Source organism: Phaethon aethereus, assembly GCF_964289735.1.
Source record: "Phaethon aethereus genome assembly, chromosome: Z".
Taxonomy (NCBI): domain Eukaryota; kingdom Metazoa; phylum Chordata; class Aves; order Phaethontiformes; family Phaethontidae; genus Phaethon; species Phaethon aethereus.
In genome coordinates, this window is record NC_138577.1 from 21,071,165 (window position 1) to 21,088,681 (window position 17,517).

Sequence of the window (17,517 nt, forward strand, 5' to 3'; positions counted from 1 at the left end):
CAGAATTAAGTACCCAGAATGCAGTCAAGTTAATGAAAATCAAAAGGAGTTAAAGAAGACAGAGAGACTACAGACACTGGAATGGCTGAGAAAGCACTGAAGAAAACTTACTACAAGATGGAGAAATGGACAACACAGGTAACTTACTTGAAGTTTTCCTTTGCTGATTTTAACTGGTTTTCCTTCTTCAACTGAGAGATTGTTTTTGTTCACAATCTTTGGTGGCCACTGATGACTTTCCAAATAGATGCGAACGTGCACTCCAGCATCCAGATAGACATCTCTAGCATGGACCGTAAAGTTAAATGTGTCAATAAGGTTGTTGCTGTCATCATGCCTGTAGGTCACACACCCCTTTATCAGATCAAGTTGAGTAAAGGAATCCATCAACAGATTATTTACATATATTCTTCCATGTTTTGGGAAAGAGAGTATCTCATATGTAATCTCATGATCATTTCTGATGTCTTCGTTTGTAATAGCACTTAGGTTAGCTGTTGTAACCGTCTCCTCTTTTCCTTTTTGAACCAGCAAGCCTGTATTATTTGCCAACCTAACATAAGGATCAGTGGCACTGACTTCTAGAAGCAAAGAGGTATAATGCTTGCCATCTGTCACAAAGAGCACAAACCGCCCAAAATCTGCACCACGGTGTATAAACAGGACTTGCTTCTCCTCCAGGTCCATTTGTTTGAATCGATACAGTCTGTGCAAAGTGTCATTTGTTAGCACCAAGTCCCCATTGGAAATGCCACGTCTAGTGTATAGCAACTGTCCATCATCAAAATCAGAATCAGGATCATGATAGCAAAGATCTGCCAAAGTTAATAATCGCTGCCCATTCCTCACTACGTTAAATATCTTATCAATTACACGTACTGGTTTCTCATCATTCTTCAGCTGGACAGAGATGTTGAATCTAATTTCTACTGAAAAAGGTTCTACTTCTGGATCAAAGTTTGCCAACTTTTCTGACTCTTCACTGGAAGCTCTGACAAGAAATTCATCAAATGCTGTCTCAGAATCATCATGCACATACATAAGGCGCTTATCAGTTATATCTTTGTTGGTGAAAGTGGTGAGATTGTCAGTACTCTCGAATGAGTCTGAAAAATTAATGAGTTTTAATTTCCCATGCTTAGGAAACTGCATAACTTTATATTGGAAAGTTTTATTATCTAGTGTTTGCACAAACAATTTTGTGCTTGTTATTAACTCTCCTTCACCTTCAGTAACACTAAGGCCATTGTTAGTCAAAATAATGTTTCTGAAATCAGATTTGATACAGACTTTGAAGCTGTATAAATTTGATTCCAGATACTTTGTAGAAATGAGGAATCTAAATGAATCATGGCTGTCTTCATGGTATCTGCTGATTAATTCATATGCCACTTTTTGATCAGTAATATCTTTCTGGCTAAAGACTGAATCTTTTTTCAAAGGCTGGTCATTAAGGAGTATTTGTCCATTCTTTGGTAGGGACAGCAATCTAAAATGAAGCTCATCTTCAGGTATTTCTAGATCCACAATCACAGCAAAAAGATTATCTGAATTCAAGTACTTCTTTTTTGATTTTTCCATTTCTAGAGGGGCATGTTTCAATAAACTGTACCTTAACCATTTCACTTTGATTGGAAATGTGTGCTCCTCACTGATGCTGTTTCCTATGCTAACTCTGAATTTAAATTGGTCAATAACATTTTCTAGCTGAATTTCTTTAAAAGTGCTACAGTATCTCACACGGCTGCGCTGAACAGAGCGTTGAGAAAAAGAGCTGACTCTCTTCCATTCCCCCCTTGAATGCTGCCTTTGGACTTCGCCAAACTGGGGCGATTCTGTGATCTCGTACCGTATCTCCAGCTCCTGGAGGTTGGCATTTGTTTCAACTGCCAGATGCCTAGGTGTGATCAGAGCCGTAACACCTTGGAGTAGTTGTAGTCCTGAGTTGTTGACAACTCTGTAATCCAAAGGAACTGCCATGATACGTAACACAACAGTGTTGCTCACTTTCTCACCATCACTTGCCCTCAGAACAATCCTTGAGTTCTTGACGCCTGTGTGGACAAAGAAAACAGTGCCTTCTCTTAAGTCCTCATTAGAAAAAGTAGTAATTGCTGTCCCAGGATGCTTTGAATTTTCTAAAAATCCTGCATCTGCATTCAGATTTCCAAGCACTGAAAGACTGAGACCTACAGGATCAGTATCTTTATCTAGAACTTTTATCAGATCACTAGTCAAACGTTTCTTGTTGTTCTCTAAGAGAAGCAGCAAGTTTCCCTCAGGAAGTGTGATCTCAGGTGCATCGTTTACTGGAATGACAGTAATGCTAAACACATGCTGCTCTTTTCCTTGCAAATAGGGAGGCACAGTCTTCTCACTGCTGGTAGAAATGGAGAAATTAAAATAATCATAAGTGTCCTCAGAGCCATCATGGACATAAAGAATCTTCCCTTGCCACAGGTCCTGCAGAGTAAATGTATTTACCTCCTGCACTGGTTCAACATCTAGTTTCAAGTCTCCATGAGAGGGTGGTTCCTTTATTTCAAAAAAAATTTGTGACTGATGAATCCCTAATTTCTCAAAGTCTAAATTGACTTTAATATGTTTAGATTCAAGTAAAGCTTGTCCACCCTCTAGCACAATTATGTTACTTAGAACTAAAAAGTGACTCTTGTCTTCCTTGCCCAGAGAGACAGAGCTTTCACAGGCAACAGCAAATGTTGGGACTGCTTTCACAATAGAGTTCTTTACAGCCATCTCTAAAGAAAGATTTGTATTAAAAGCACTCTCTGTTTCACATCCAGGTGAAATGTCCTTTGTTACCAAAACATTCTTCAGTGATTTCTTTTCTGAATTGGCTTTCAGGTCTCTTAAGCAACCTTTGAAGGACCCTCCTCTGGCGTACTTCCCAGACACTGAAGTTACCTCTAACTTAATCAATTCTGATCGTGTGCTGTCATCTACACCACCTACAAAGAAAGACCCCTTCAGAAGCGGCAGCTGGCTGTGGGGCGGCAATGATTTTTTTACAGTTTCTTCATCCAGTGTAAGCTGCACATATTCTGCAGTAAATTTCAGTTCAATGTAGTGCCAATGACTGTCATTGACGGACCTACGAGAGGAAAGCTGGGTTCTACTTTTATGTTTTCCAACATGGGCTTTAATTAATCCATCTTCCATTTCCATTGCAATGAAATCTCCTGCTTGCCCAGGATGGTAAAGCAGCAAGCCACGTGCAGCTGAGGTTTGCAATGTATACTCCAAGATTCCCTCATCATCAGCCTCCCAGGATGGGAAAGAAACATAGGATCTGGAACTGAAGAAACTAATGGGTTCCTCTTCACCTGCAAAGAATTCATCACTGCATCCCACCAAAACTTCGTGGACATTTTTAAAGCCAGGAGAAGGTCTCAGAGGCATCAGAATGTCTAGCTGATTGAATGACACATCATCAATACATCCTCGGAAATTGGGCAGTGCTCCAACAAGGTAGGGAACATCAAGGTTACTAGTACCACCTACGTAGAATCCATAATCAATATTTAATTCATTGACAATTCCAGGCATTTTTGCACTAGTTCTATCATGTTTGTCAATTATCAGTGTGACATTATCATGCTCATGACGTAGTTCAACCAGGTGCCAAGCTAAATCATTCAGCTGAGATCTTTGTTGAGAATGCAGTACTCGTTCCCCCATGCCAAAGTTAATTCTCAACTGCAAGAGACAGAATTTTAACTATCAAAATCCAAAGTGGTATTTTTCACAATCATATAATAATATATAATATATTAGTTTTCATAAATGTTCATATTAAGCACATAATTTCCGAAATATAATTGAAAAAATAAAATCCCACTAAAACTTTGTGTAGATTTACTGGCCATCACAAATATGATTTGAGTAATTGGAGAAGAGAGAATGGACTCCTCTGCAACTCTGCTAAGACCAACAGCTCCTGAGAACCCAAGTACCAATCATCTTTCAACAACTAACCTTGCAGAAAAACTATTACTTCGATCCAAACACATTCTACAATACTACAACCTCATGCTTTGAACACAATGATCTTGATTTTAAGACCTAGAGGTCTCAAAGGGTTTGAGAGGCCAATTTTAACAACTATAATTGTAAGAAATAGATACCATATTTTGAAATTATCCATTATATTATATGATTTTTCCATTTTTTTAAACATAAACTTTGAGAATTGTTATAGACAAACACAAGTGCACATACAACACAAAGACAAGCACGAAGAAAAACACTAAACAATACAGGTTACACATTTCTTCTTAGCTGTAGTTATAAAGCACACCTGTAAATTTCCTGAGCGTAGCTCCATTAAACAATAATCCTTCTTCCCAGCTGCCAGAAAAAGCAGTCCATGTGGCTTGCTTGTTCGAAACCGCAACTGTAAGGATGTCTGAGAGGATGCTTCTGCCATGTTCAACTCCACAAAGCTATCACCATAAAATGATACTGAAAGAAAGGAAAACAAACAGGAGATTTAGTCACACACAAAAAAAATCTCTTTTTCTTATCTACAGCTAAATATGTACAAAAAACTTACATTAACTCTCAATATACTTATTTATTTATGAATTAGAATAGATTTCGGATATCAAATTCACCAGTCCAAGCAACTGGGCAAGAGCCTAGTGGCGACACCAGCATAGACAAGGAGTGAATGTAGTCCAGTATATAGCCCTCCAATGGTGATGACAGAATCGTTAAGAAGAGTGCAATCATTTATACATATTTATTTAATACTTTCCTTCAAACACTTTTGCAATTATTTTTTTGGTTTTAGGTGTTTTCCTGAGCTTGTCATGATCTGTCTATTTTGTAGACTTTGCCAAAGGATTTCTCCCTGAAGTAGTCCTCTAGTTTCTCTTTGGAAACATCTTCCTCTACAACATGCTCTTACATCTTACAGAGGCATCCTCTGTCATGTCTGATGAGAAGAGCCACAGGTTTCATGCCATCTGCATGGTTCTTCTGCGTGTTCTCATCCATCTCTTTTCCAGGCTGAAGTGTCCTCTTGTTTCATGTATGCAGCCTCCAACCACCCCTGCTGGCCTGTTGGCCAGTCACTCAGTTCTGTAAAGGCCTCCTGCAATTCTTCACTCTCTTCTCCTCTCTTTACTGCCTTGAAGAACTGTAACATCTGCAAACTTTCTCATTTGCCTACTCAGTGTCTTTACCATTCCCGTTATTATACAGAACAGTACATATCGCAAGACCAAATCCTCAAAAACTCTGCTGCTAACTTCCCTCCTATGCAAAAAAAAACAAAAAAATCAGCAATTTACCACTCCTCCTATCTTTTAATCCATTACTTAATATACAAATCCCTGCATTCCTATACAATGGCTGCTCAAAAGTTTTTGATGTCAAACTTTATTAAAAGCCTTTTGGAAATCTAATTCTTAGCCACCTTTCCCATCCCCATCAAGAAAACTCCAAAAAGTTTTGTAAAGCAGAACTTATCTTTAAAGAAATCCTACTGACTCCTCCCAAGTTGATCGTGCTTACTTCTGCATCTTTTATCTTTTGTTGCAGTATCTATAAATCTGAATGGTATGGATGTCAGGCTTACAGTCCTCTGGTCATTCTTGTTTTAAACATTGGTGTAAAATTTGCCACCCTCCAGGCTTCAGGTACCCAGGGATTTTAAAGCATGAGACCACATATTACCCTTAGAAAGTACGCAATTTCACCCCTGAGGTTTTTCATGTCAGTGCCTCTCGTTCCCCCCCAGAAAAAGGAATTTCAGTTTGGGAATCTTGCCAATTAGGAGTAAACACCATTTTGTTTAGCTTCTCTGCACTAGCCATGCCCTTTCTGAGTGCTCCTTTTACACTGATAACTGAATCAACTGCCTGCACAGACCCTATGCAGGGTTTTTATTCTCAATGTGTTTAAGAAGGATTTGGTGAAAGCTTTGACTCCTTCAGCTAGCTGATCCTCAACCTCTTTTCTCCCAGGCCTGCCTATTTTCACATTACATCTACCAGGGTTTATGATGCCTTCAGCTGTGCTTGGACACAATTACTTAAGGATGCCACCAGTTAAATATTTATTTTGCAACTTTTAGCTTCATTCTGAGACAACATTCTCATTTGAACACAGTTCTTTTTAAAATTAAGCGTAACTGCAGAGCATTTCTGAGGTTTAATTGTTCCTGTCTCTACACTAGCTGTCCCTCTGCTGAATCTAACACACTCTGATGACTCTTACAAAGTGTGGCTTTAACTCAGACTCTGAACTGGATTCACATTACAGAGCACCAAATTAAAGGTCACATTAAGCCACTGTTTCATGAATCAATTGTTAATAGTATCTAAAAATTTGCTGTAGTGTACATAAAAATCCCTGTCTTTCCCAATAATAAGATTTCAGCAAACCCCACAGGCAAAAGCTATGTAACGGTGTTATATTAGGTACCCAGAGAAACACAGGAAAGATTTTTAGATTACTGAATTGCACATATTTCTTCAAAGGAAGAGTCACCATGGTGCATAGAAAAATTGGTTCCAAGTTGAACAAAAAGGAATTCTTCCCTGCTGGTTTACTTCTAAAATAAAAGCAGCTTTCATCAAACAGCTCTAATATACCTCACAAGCCTTCCATAAAAGCTATACAGTAAGAGAACAAATGCAATTTGTTGTATATGGAAATGTTATTACTGGGTGGTTAATAGAGAAAGACCTCCCTTTTAAAGCAAGTATTGGAGTAACAGAACTAGAGACAAACCTTCAATGTAAGTGATGAATAAATCTTACTAATAAGCCAGCAAACATATTAAATGTTTATAATTTTTACATTATGATAAATTCATATTATGGCAGTGGCTAGGACAGTCACTGTTCTATCTACCGTACAGATGGACTATAGGAGATTGTCCCTACCCTATAGTGCTTTGCACTCAAGACAGGTAGGGGAGAGGAGTCCCTGACCTCCATCCCACCAAATGAGACACTAAGATACAATCTTCCTGAAGATCACAGGAAGCATAATCTAGCTGTCTGAAATACCTCATCTTAATCAAAAGACCACTCTATGTCCTCCAGCCCTTGCAGTAACATCAGAACATCAATATAATGTTAATGGGTATAAGAAGGCTACACTCCGAGAAGACAGACCCTTCTCCTCACCCTGCTGAGACTCCAAGGAGCAGTTACATTCGTTTTGCTACTTTACATCCTAGCACCCCTACAGAACTGGCATTAGAGATTTCATTATGATTTTATCAGTGAAGTTCCTCAGAAATTAACAAATGAAATCCAAAGCATTCACGGATATTAATGTCCTGAAAGTTTCACTCTGATCACTGTAACACAACCCCCAAACTTCATTTGTGAATTTCTGAATCCAAACTAGTGACTGCTGATAGAACTTGAAAATAACTTCTAAAGACACCAAATTTTCATTAGACTCAAATATGTGGGGAAAAAACATTGGATTTTGGGGGAAGCAGTTGAGCAGAAAGATAAACTTATCCATGGATTATTAAGCGCAGTTTAGAGTAACTAGAAGTTGCAGAGTCAATATTTTGCAGTGTGCCACTGGGAAACAGTTTGGTTGTTTATACTATATATGAATTTCCTGGGAAAGAAAAAAGAAACAAAAGTTAAAGCTTTTGCCTTCCATAAAACACTTCAGAGTCAGAATCCATCACTGAAGGTGGGGCAGGAAACTCAACATAAGCCTAGGCACTGATCCAGCACTAAATGAGATCTTGGGCCAAGACCATCTACAGGGCCTTGGCATGACTTCTGCTTCAGTACCTACCAAACTAAGCAGTATGTTATTATAGTATGGGAATCAAGTTCCTCTAGAGGAACTTTTAGAATGATTTAGAATACACTTTTAGAAAGATTTCTGGCTGAAACTATTTTATGCGTGACCTCAAAATTAATCTGGTGCCACAGCTTCTGAAAGGGGACATTTTGTCATGGACCATCTGATGTTAATCATACCATTACAGAAAGTAAGTGGAGTTCAACCAACAATACCCAGCAATACCCTTGCTACTGGAACAGGTGAATTCAGCATATCACCTAGGGAACAACTTCTTTGGAGTGCCTGGACAGATAACCTATTCTGTAACAGCTCTGTGCCTCAAAGGGAATAGGTGGGTGGAAGCAGCTGAGAATAAAGACTCAGATCTACGTCAGCTATAATGTCTCTTCATGGACATGGACATAGATACACAAAGGCTCAAAGAAATGGAGGCATAATCACTTGGGATACCAATTTAAATATCTGTTTAATCTGAGTTATTGGCTAATTTGTGGTACCCATCTCTCTTCCTTCTCCCTTAGAGCCAACTCTCAACTCTGACTAGAAATACCCCATTGGGGCTATAAATCCTTCCTAATATTCCCATCGTAACAGATAAGATTTATATGCAAAGTGTAAGTTTTGAGAATTTTGTTTCAAGTCATTTTAATGAAGATTTCTGACCATCTCTGCCCACAACATCTTTCTTAGAAGTAACCAGGAGAAACCAGGCACAGCAAAAGCCTTCATAATCACAGAGCAAAAGGTTCTTCACTTGTCACCTAGTGGTAGCATTAGGCTGGCATTTTATCCTTTTGTTCAGCTTTCATTCTCTAGTGTTAAAAACAACATCAAATCAAAAAACAGCTACACCTTGCATAACTTTTCTCTTTGTTTCTGTACTCAAAAGCACAAAGCAATAAAAACCTTGTCTCTTCTCCACTGGCAAAACTAACAACCCCAGATATATATGTACATATATATATATCTATATATATAGATATATATATCTACAAGAAACTGAACTCGGACTCACTACACAGTTATCACAAGCTATGCACATCCATCCAACAACAAAATCAAGACTGAAGACCTAAGTGAAAAAATGTTCTTTTGTCTTTTTTCCCATTTTTTCTGTCAGTATTTCTCATTTCAGACTCGAGTGGTGTCCCTCAGGGGTCCATATTGGGACCAGTACTCTTTAATAGCTTCATCAATGACACAGATAGTGGGATCAAGTGCACCCTCAGCAGGTTTGCTGACGACATCAAGCTGAGTGGTGCATTTGACACACCTGAGGGACAGGATGCCACCCAGAGGGTCCTGGACAAGCTCAAGGAATGGGCCCAGGTGAACCTCATGAGGTTCAACAAGGCCAAGGGCAGGGTCCTGCACCTGGGTCAGGGCAACCCCTGGTATCAGTACAGGCTGGGGGATGAAGGGATTGAGAGCAGCCCTGCCCAGAAGGACTTGGGTGTCCTGGTGGATGAAAAGCTGGACAGAAGCCAGCAATGTGCACTCACAGCCCAGAAGGCCAACCACATCCGGGCCTGCATCAAAAGCAGTGTGGCCTGCAGGTCAAGGGAGGTGATTCTGCCCTCTGCTCTGCTGAGACCCCACCTGGAGTCCAGCATTCAGCTCTGGAGCCCTCAGCACAGGAAAGACATGGACCTGTTGGAGCGCGTCCAGAGGAGGCCACAACAATGATCAGAGGGATGGAACACCTCTCCTGTGAGGACAGGCTGAGAGAGTTGGGGTTGTTAAGCCTGGAGAAGAAAAGGCTCCGGGAAGACCTTATTGCAGCCTTCCAGTACTTAAAGGGGGCCTGTAGGAAAGATGGGGACAAACTTTTTAGCAGGGCCTGTAGCAACAGGACAAGGGGTAACGGTCTTAAAATAAAAGAAGGCAGATTTAGACAACGTATAAGGAAGAAATTTTTCACAATGAGAGTGGTGAAACACTTGAACAGGTTGCCTTGAGAGATGGTAGACGCCTTATCCTTATAAACATTCAAGGTCAGGCTGGATGAGGCTCTGAGCAACCTGATCTAGTCGAAGATGTCCCTACTCATTGCAGGGGGGGTGGACTAGATGACCTTTAAAGGTTCCTTCCAACCCAAAGATTCTATGATTTTCTGATCTTCTCAGCAATGCATAGGGACCATAAGGTAGAACAGTGATCTTGGAATCACAATTCCACACTCACTTCTTAATTGGAAGTAACTTATGCAAACTTCATGTCTGCTCAACTCCTTTTGGTCTCTTACTGTGGACAGGAAACAGCCAAAGCTCCACATATCTCAATCCTTACATTCTCTGGATCCCTTTTACACCTTCTCAAAGAAAGGTATGTGGAAAGGCTTTCCCTACTGTGCCTGAACCAGTAACCCAGAAAGATTTCTATAGTCATGTAGTCCATACAGGTTTTTACATTCATGCCAGATGAAAAAGAGAAGAGGGGTATTTTACCAGATCCCTTCCCTGCCCTTAATATCAACCCCTTTGTATGAAAAAATTATCTTCAAGAAGAAAAGAAAAATTACATAGTTCCCATGTAAGGGAGTATTTGGACAATGTTTCTGTCTACAAAATGCTCAGGAGGTATCAGTGCCCAGGCCCTTTAAAGATAGTGGTTTGGCCAGAAGCCCATAGTGTAAGGAAAGACAATGTAGGTAACACTTAAAAGTATATTCAGACGTCCTGAATCTTTCTGATGTAGACAAAACCATTTGTTTACTTTTACTACCCAATATATTGATCTTCTGTTTTCACCAGTACAATAAATGTTATAATTAAGCCACAGAATTACTGCTGCTCAGACAAACTGTTCCCATGTAGCCTGCTCATTTGCTGTGAAAACACCTATATATGACTTGTTTTACTGGTGGGGGGAGGAAGTCATGCAATCTATTACACTAGTTATTGAAGATAAAATCATAAAAATAAAGGATTAAGTCTAACATAGGCCATGTATTTTCAGTCAGGATACTCTCCAAACTCCAGAACTTCCTTGCCAGGAGGTTTTCTTGGTTTGTTTGCTGTCCACTGCAAAGACAAGAGTCACTTCTGTGCCACAGTAACTCCTCAGCTGAGACCACAGTCCTTGCAGTGGCCTTACTAATAATCTGTATCAGTAAACTCTACAGGTTGCCTGTATAAAAAGGAATTACAAAGAAGGAGTTGGGTGGAAAAAAATAGCATTCACTGGTTTTGAATCTGCTATTTCACCATCTACTGTTGTCCTGTGATGCACTGGTATCTAGGAACCCCAAAGAGAGAAGATCCGTATCCGCTAGGTGTTTGACACATGTCCCTCCCAAGATAGTCCAACTGTACAATGTACCTTCAAAAAAATAAAGGTACTTGTCTTTCTACGTGAAAATGCAAAATCAAACTAAAGGTTAATTCATCTGTCCTAACAGCACACTCAAAGTGCAACAAGCACATACAACATTGTGACCGGTGAGGTACTGCTTCATCACCTCTAGTACGCCTAGAGTATATATAGAGTTATGTGAATGAATAACCTCCCCTTTGTCCAGCTGAGATTTGCATCTTGAAGATTTGTCCCCTGCAGCTCATTCACAAAAGTGTAGCAGGAACAGAAACAATCAGCATTAGTAGCTTAGGTAAATACTAATCTTCCACACGATGGTGGTTTTCTATCTGTATGTTGGCAAATTCGGGTATGGTTTTGACTCTCTACTATTTTGAATGTTCAAGCAGAAGCTCTGGCTAAGAGTGCAGCGCATCTCTCCCTGTGGTTGGTGAAAAAGGTATCACCTCTCCTTTTGGAATGCAGATCTTTTCACACTATTAGACTACAAAGCACATTCTGTGAGAGCTTACTTCAGGGCTGTAGAAAAACCAAAGTAGTATAACTTCGACCCGCTTTGTCCATCCTTTCTCAAAACAGAGCAGTTGTTTTTCATACAGATACATTTTGTTTGTACTACCAAGTCTTTCAGAGTGCTCCAGTGAGAGGTGGAGGGGTTGTGCAATCTAGAGATGAAGACAGGTTTCCACATAGTAAAAATACTTTCAGGCTATATAAAAGTACAGCTTGAAGCCTCATTAAGGGTCCTCATGCACTGAATGCTAGGCAAACAATGAGATGCCTTGAGTCCCAGATAGCTGCTGCTGCAAGTAAGATAAAATAGGCAGGTCTCAACTTTGCTCCCTTAAACCACAGGAAAAACAGCACGCTTCCTATATAATAGGAAGACTCTCCCTTGGGAGTGTCTTATAGACTTCCCTTTGAGTGACGGAAACAAATGTTCAGAGCATATTAATACCAAATATAAATAAGCTGTTGTGATATTAATAACTTTGAAAAGCCTTGCTTACTCTGATTGTACAGCACAAGTGGAAACAGATTAAAAAGGGAGAGAAGATTAGTGAAAGAGTACCAAATTCCAGGCACCCAATGTAACAAGCTTTTAACAGCCCCCTGCCAGAAAAAAGACTGAATGAGGGACTAAAGAATACATTTGCAATTATTGCACAGGCTCACATTCTGCAGTATAAACACGCTTAGAGCTGTCCCACAGAACCAAACCATTTCTCTAGCTCCTTCCAGCTAACAGAGCTTTGCACCCAGCTCCAAGACTTCAAGTACTGCACCACCAGAAGAGCTGTCAGTCCTCTCCAAAGTGAATTCCCTAGTGTGCTCTACAAATGCTAACTCTACTCTGACAAAAGTTTGTAGCTTTAGCATGTTTCAGTTTTGTGCTGAGGAACTTATCTGGAACCATTTATCAGAACAACTGAGCCAAAGTGATTCTTTCACATGCTGCAAGCACCTGTTCCAAAATGTTGTGATTTGTACGTTTATTTCCCTATCTCATTGTATTTCCTTCTTTCACCTTGAACCTGTCAGTAACTATGTTTGAATATGCCATTGTGACTATAGGAGAATCCTAATTTCGGCGTACATGAAAATACTTTGGAGAAACAGATACTGTTTCTCTAGCACTCGCATGGAATTACTTTTAAAATTATTAATTTATACTAAAGTTTCTGAAATGCACTCCTCCAAGTGGTATGAAAAAGATGCTATGAAGACAGGATAAAAATAATTAGTTACATGAAGCTGTCCTAACTGAAAAATAATTCTTTCAGGCAAAATATCTTACATGTCTTATATGGCTAACGTTTTGTTGGAACTTTGGAAAGGTCTGCATATACTGTATAGCACATCAGTGATAAAAACAACTTTTTTTTTTAAATATAATTCAAACAGTGAAAGAAATTGCCATAGGTTTCATGGAGTTGTCAGGAGCTGCCTATTCTAGAAATAAAGATGATCAGGTCTGGTGATTCAAAGCTCAAGTAAACTAGAAGTTTGATAAATAAAATTTGACAGCAATTACTTTCTTGAAGTAACTTCCTATTTGCTTTTTTGCTTCTGAACAGCAGAATCGGATTGGTAGCTGATTCTTCTCAAGTTTCTGATCAAAATCTGACCTCATGTTAGAAAACCTTATAGTTAGTGCGACTGCCCATTAAAACTAGATTGAATGGGCTTTAAAGTACTAACCAGAACCTCAGGAGCATGATTAAATTAAGATTGCTCTTACACAGGTGTAATCTGATGCTGATGATAGTTCTGTCTTCTACAATGAATCTCAATACCTCTCATTTTTGCAGAGGGAGGAAAAAGTGAACCTCCTTTCAGTCTGATTCAGCAGCAATTACTAACAATCATCTGGGGGAAACACCTTCAGAAAATACATCCTCATAAATAAAAATGCACTCATGGCTTCTTCATCTTCTCTTACAGCTAGATGGAACCATATTTTGAATGTTCCTTTTTTAACTCAGTAGTTGCTGCATCATATATGATCAAATTCAACTGGTTAGACTGAAAAGCACTACCAGTACCACAGAATACGTAATATGGTTTGCTTATAAATCTTACACTCTCCAAAACACAGAGCTGATACTGCACAAAACAGGAGTTTGGTTAATGAAGCTTTGCTACAAGGACAAAGAGCAGAAATAATGCAGTAGAATGACAGAAATAAAAGAATGAAGAACCAAACAGGGCACTTCCTAATCAAAAAATACTAATTCCATCTTCATCCTCTTATCTAAGCTGGTAGCAGATGACATCAACAGCACAATAAGGGGCACAGGAAAAACAGAATTGGAAAAGGGAGCTGACAGATTCACTGGGAACGCCCTTTAAGGCTAATGTAACCATTATTCAAAAGTGAATTCTCAGGGTTGATTCACTCTCAGTGTAGCATTTACAGTGAGATTTTGTGGGCAAATCAAACACTACGAGAGTCTGTAAGCCTCTTACACTTACCTAAAATGTACACAGTGAGGAACATCCTTGTGTTGCATCTGCAAATGCTTTTCACACCAGAGGTGATGTTTAAAGGACACTTCCAACCCAAAACATTCTATCATTCTATGTCTTCCAGAAAAAAGATACGTCCTGTAGTTAAAGCACTGAACATCAAATGAACAGAGCTGATGTTAATTTCTGGTTCTATCACATAAACACACTGAAGAGTTGGGAAACCCACTTAACACTTACTTTTAGTTCACTGCCTATAAGAAGCTGTTAGTTTGGGTTTTCTCCTTCCAGCCTTCAACTGGTTTTCCACTTCACTCTAAGATATTTGGGAGCAGGAATTCTTTCTCTCGGTACAGCTACAGCTATCGCAGCAGCTGGAGTAAGTGAGGAGAGCTGAAATTTAACAAGCTTGCCTGGTAGTGATGCCAGTCCACATGGCCTGGCAGAGCTCAGTGTGAAGGCAGCACAGCCGTGAGCATCCCGCGCTGCTGCGCCTTGGTTAGCAGAAGCAGCAGCCTGCGTTGTTAACGCTCCTACCTTTCAGTTTGTAAATGTACCTTCCGGCTCTGGCTTTGCCTTGCACTGCTGCAGATGGAGGACACAACCACAAGGAACAAAGTGATCTGTCAGCGTCATGTTTTTAAAGCAGTACTTGTTCGCCTAACATTACTGCCAACAAAATCAATGACAAAACCCTTTGTTTTGAACCATTGATTTGTCATTAAAGACAATGCTGCTACTACTATGAGAGAAATTTCAGTGTCCAACAGATCTCCCTGACATCCTTGATAGCTCTGAGACACCTCTGTGAGCAATAAACCTCTCCCCACCCTGCATGTAGGCTTTCTGTTCACAAAATTGGTGAGAATACCACTTAGAGCTCCACACATTGAAATTCACTTGTGCAAAGACAAGACAGCCTTATTTCATTTCTAATGTCTGAAATTAATCCTGTAAGAAAAACTATCAGTTCAGCCTTCATTAACCTCTTAAAAAACAAAAACCATTTTTTAAAGTCACAATATAGGAGTTTGTTTCTAGCTAGTCTTCTCATGTACTGAAAACAGCCACCATACAATTACAGACACTGACAAGACACTCAACAGTTCTAAAGAAAGGGAGTTATGACAATTTCTTCGTGTCACATGGGATTGCAAAGAGTATGAAAAAGGACACTTCTGCAACTGCCTGCTGGTCCATTATTTTAAAAAAGACATTTAAATAATAAACTTGATTACCAGTCTTTGATGCTGTAATTATAGTTTACTTAAACATATATCACAAGAAGAAAAAAAAATTTCCAGCTGAAGTTTTGGCTGTTCCAATAGTTTTGGTGACTGCCCCCGACCTGCACCTTAACGTGCATCACCATCAGTGCGAGCTGCAGGCCCTTGGCATGTCTGAAAAGCCGGACATAAGACTGCTGAATTTGTATACAAAAAAACAGATAACCGCAGTTGCCAGCTGATATTTAACGTCACATGCATGTCAAAGGAGGGGAAGAAACCACAGGGAATATTCCCGCACACACCTTAGTGCTTTCTTCATGACATATTACAGTTATGATTGCAAACAAGAAAAAAAACGGGGCAGGGGGGAGTTCATCCACGTTGCTTGGGTTTTGTTTGTTTTTATTAGAAAGTCTAGCTATGTCAAGTCCCAGCATCTCTGCTGTAGTAGAGGAAACAAACACCAACACAGGCTCAAACCCGAGCCGACAGGGTCGGCCTTCACTTTAAGGGAAGGGGACACCCACACCTTCACAGAACGCCTGCCGTCCCAACCCCGTGAGGCCGCTTTCAGCAGAGCCAGCCTAGAGCGGCAGAGCACCGCCCGCCCACCTAGCCCGGCGACTCCAGCCCCAGGCCGAGGGGCTGCGTCTGCTGCCGGGCCTCCGCCGCCAGAGCCTGGGCCCAGGGCGCTGCCCGCCACGCCGCGCTCCGCCCGGCCGGGGCAGGGGGGTACCCTCCGGGCGGGCCTCTCCGTTCCGCGGGGCCGCTGGCGAAATGCCCGCTTCCACCACTCGGGCGCGCCCCACCGCAGCCCGGCAGCGGGAGCCCCGGCCCGGCCGTCCCCACCGCGCCAGGGGCAGCCGCTCAGTCAGCGCGGGGCCGCCCCTTCCCCCGCCCGGCGCAGGTGCTTTCCGGCCGCCCGGCCCGCAGGCCAGCGGCGTCTCCCGCCATGGCGGCGCCCCGCGGGCAGCCCTACCTGCGACAGCCGGCCGGCTGGCGGCCAGCAGCAGCGCGAGCAGCACTAGAGCGGCGGGCACGCTGGCACCCCGCCCGCCCGCCATGCCGCTGCCGCGGCGGAGCCAGAGCCGCGGCCTGACGGGGCACCACCGGCGGCAGCGGCGGGGCGCGGCCCTGGGGAGCGGCGGGAGTGTGTCACCGCCCCGGCCCCGCTGGCGGCTCCCGCGGGGGCCGCCCGCTGCCCCGGGACGGCCTCCTCCCTCCCGCCTCACAGCGCAGCTGCTCCCGCGTCCCGCCCCCCGCTCCAGAAACACCGGCCTGGGACGGGAGACGGGGCTGCACGCCTCCCCACGGGCCCGGGCCGCCCCTCGGGGGCAGCAGCCGCCCAGCGCGCGCGGCGGGTCCCCCCGCGGCAGTGCAGGGCCCGGAGGGGCCCCGCGGGGCGCCAGGCCGCCTACGCGACCGTCACCGCAGCCGTAGGTCACGCTGCGCGGCCCCTCCAGGCTGTGCTGGGTTTGGTTGCTCACATCTTAAAAACCTCCGAGGAGGGAGGCTCCGGAGCGTCCCTGGGCCAGCCAGCCCCCAGGCAGAGGCTCGGCCCACCCCACGGCTGTAGTTGTGTCTTTGCGTCAGAGGGCAACTGCTCCAGACGTCGTTTGTAGCCGTTGTCAGTCCTTCACGCGCTGTGCACCCTCCCGGTGCCCTGCCCGCAGCAGGAGGAGGCTGCGCTGAGGTGCCCCCGAAGCCTTCCCTTCTCCGGGCTGGAGCGGCCCCGTCCCTCCCAGCCTTTGCGTGCTGTGCGTACAGAAATACACCCTGCGTCTTTATGCAAGAACTCTGTAACGGGTAGACAAAGCACTGGGCGCAGAAACTGAGAGGGTTATAACCAACACAGGACCTGAACTGGACAAAATTCTGCGTTTCACAGCTCATCATTGGTGTCCTGTGCTTGAAAACACAAGAGCACATTAGAACGACTCGTGTATAAGCCACTTACCGTACGTAATTCAAATATGCAGACATGTCTTCAGTTACATATATCATCCATGCCAGGAACAGCCTTGCGGCCATAAAATTTTCTCTGATGTTATCAGCTGGCAGGGTGCGTTGCAATGTGTCTCAACAGGTCGGTTATTTTTTTAACTTCTTACTCCCTTACACATAAGACTGAAATCTGACACTAAGCAAGCAGAGTAAGTAACCAAGATAATATTCCAAAACTGCAGAAAGAAGA

At 42.4% G+C, this 17,517-nt stretch overlaps 1 protein-coding gene across 1 annotated transcript in view; it reads right to left on the reverse strand.

Annotated features, from left to right (window-relative positions):
- Positions 1–16,387, reverse strand: part of LOC309415821 (chondroitin sulfate proteoglycan 4-like) — a gene marked incomplete at both ends in the record, with an annotated part of 44,857 nt that extends 28,470 nt beyond the window's left edge. The window contains 3 exons of the mRNA XM_082013460.1: positions 148–3,717; positions 4,319–4,482; positions 16,303–16,387. Of these exons, the coding sequence (XP_081869586.1) occupies positions 148–3,717; positions 4,319–4,482; positions 16,303–16,387 (3,819 nt within the window). The remainder of the gene's footprint in view (positions 1–147; positions 3,718–4,318; positions 4,483–16,302) is intronic.
- Between the last annotated feature and the right edge of the window lie 1,130 nt (positions 16,388–17,517).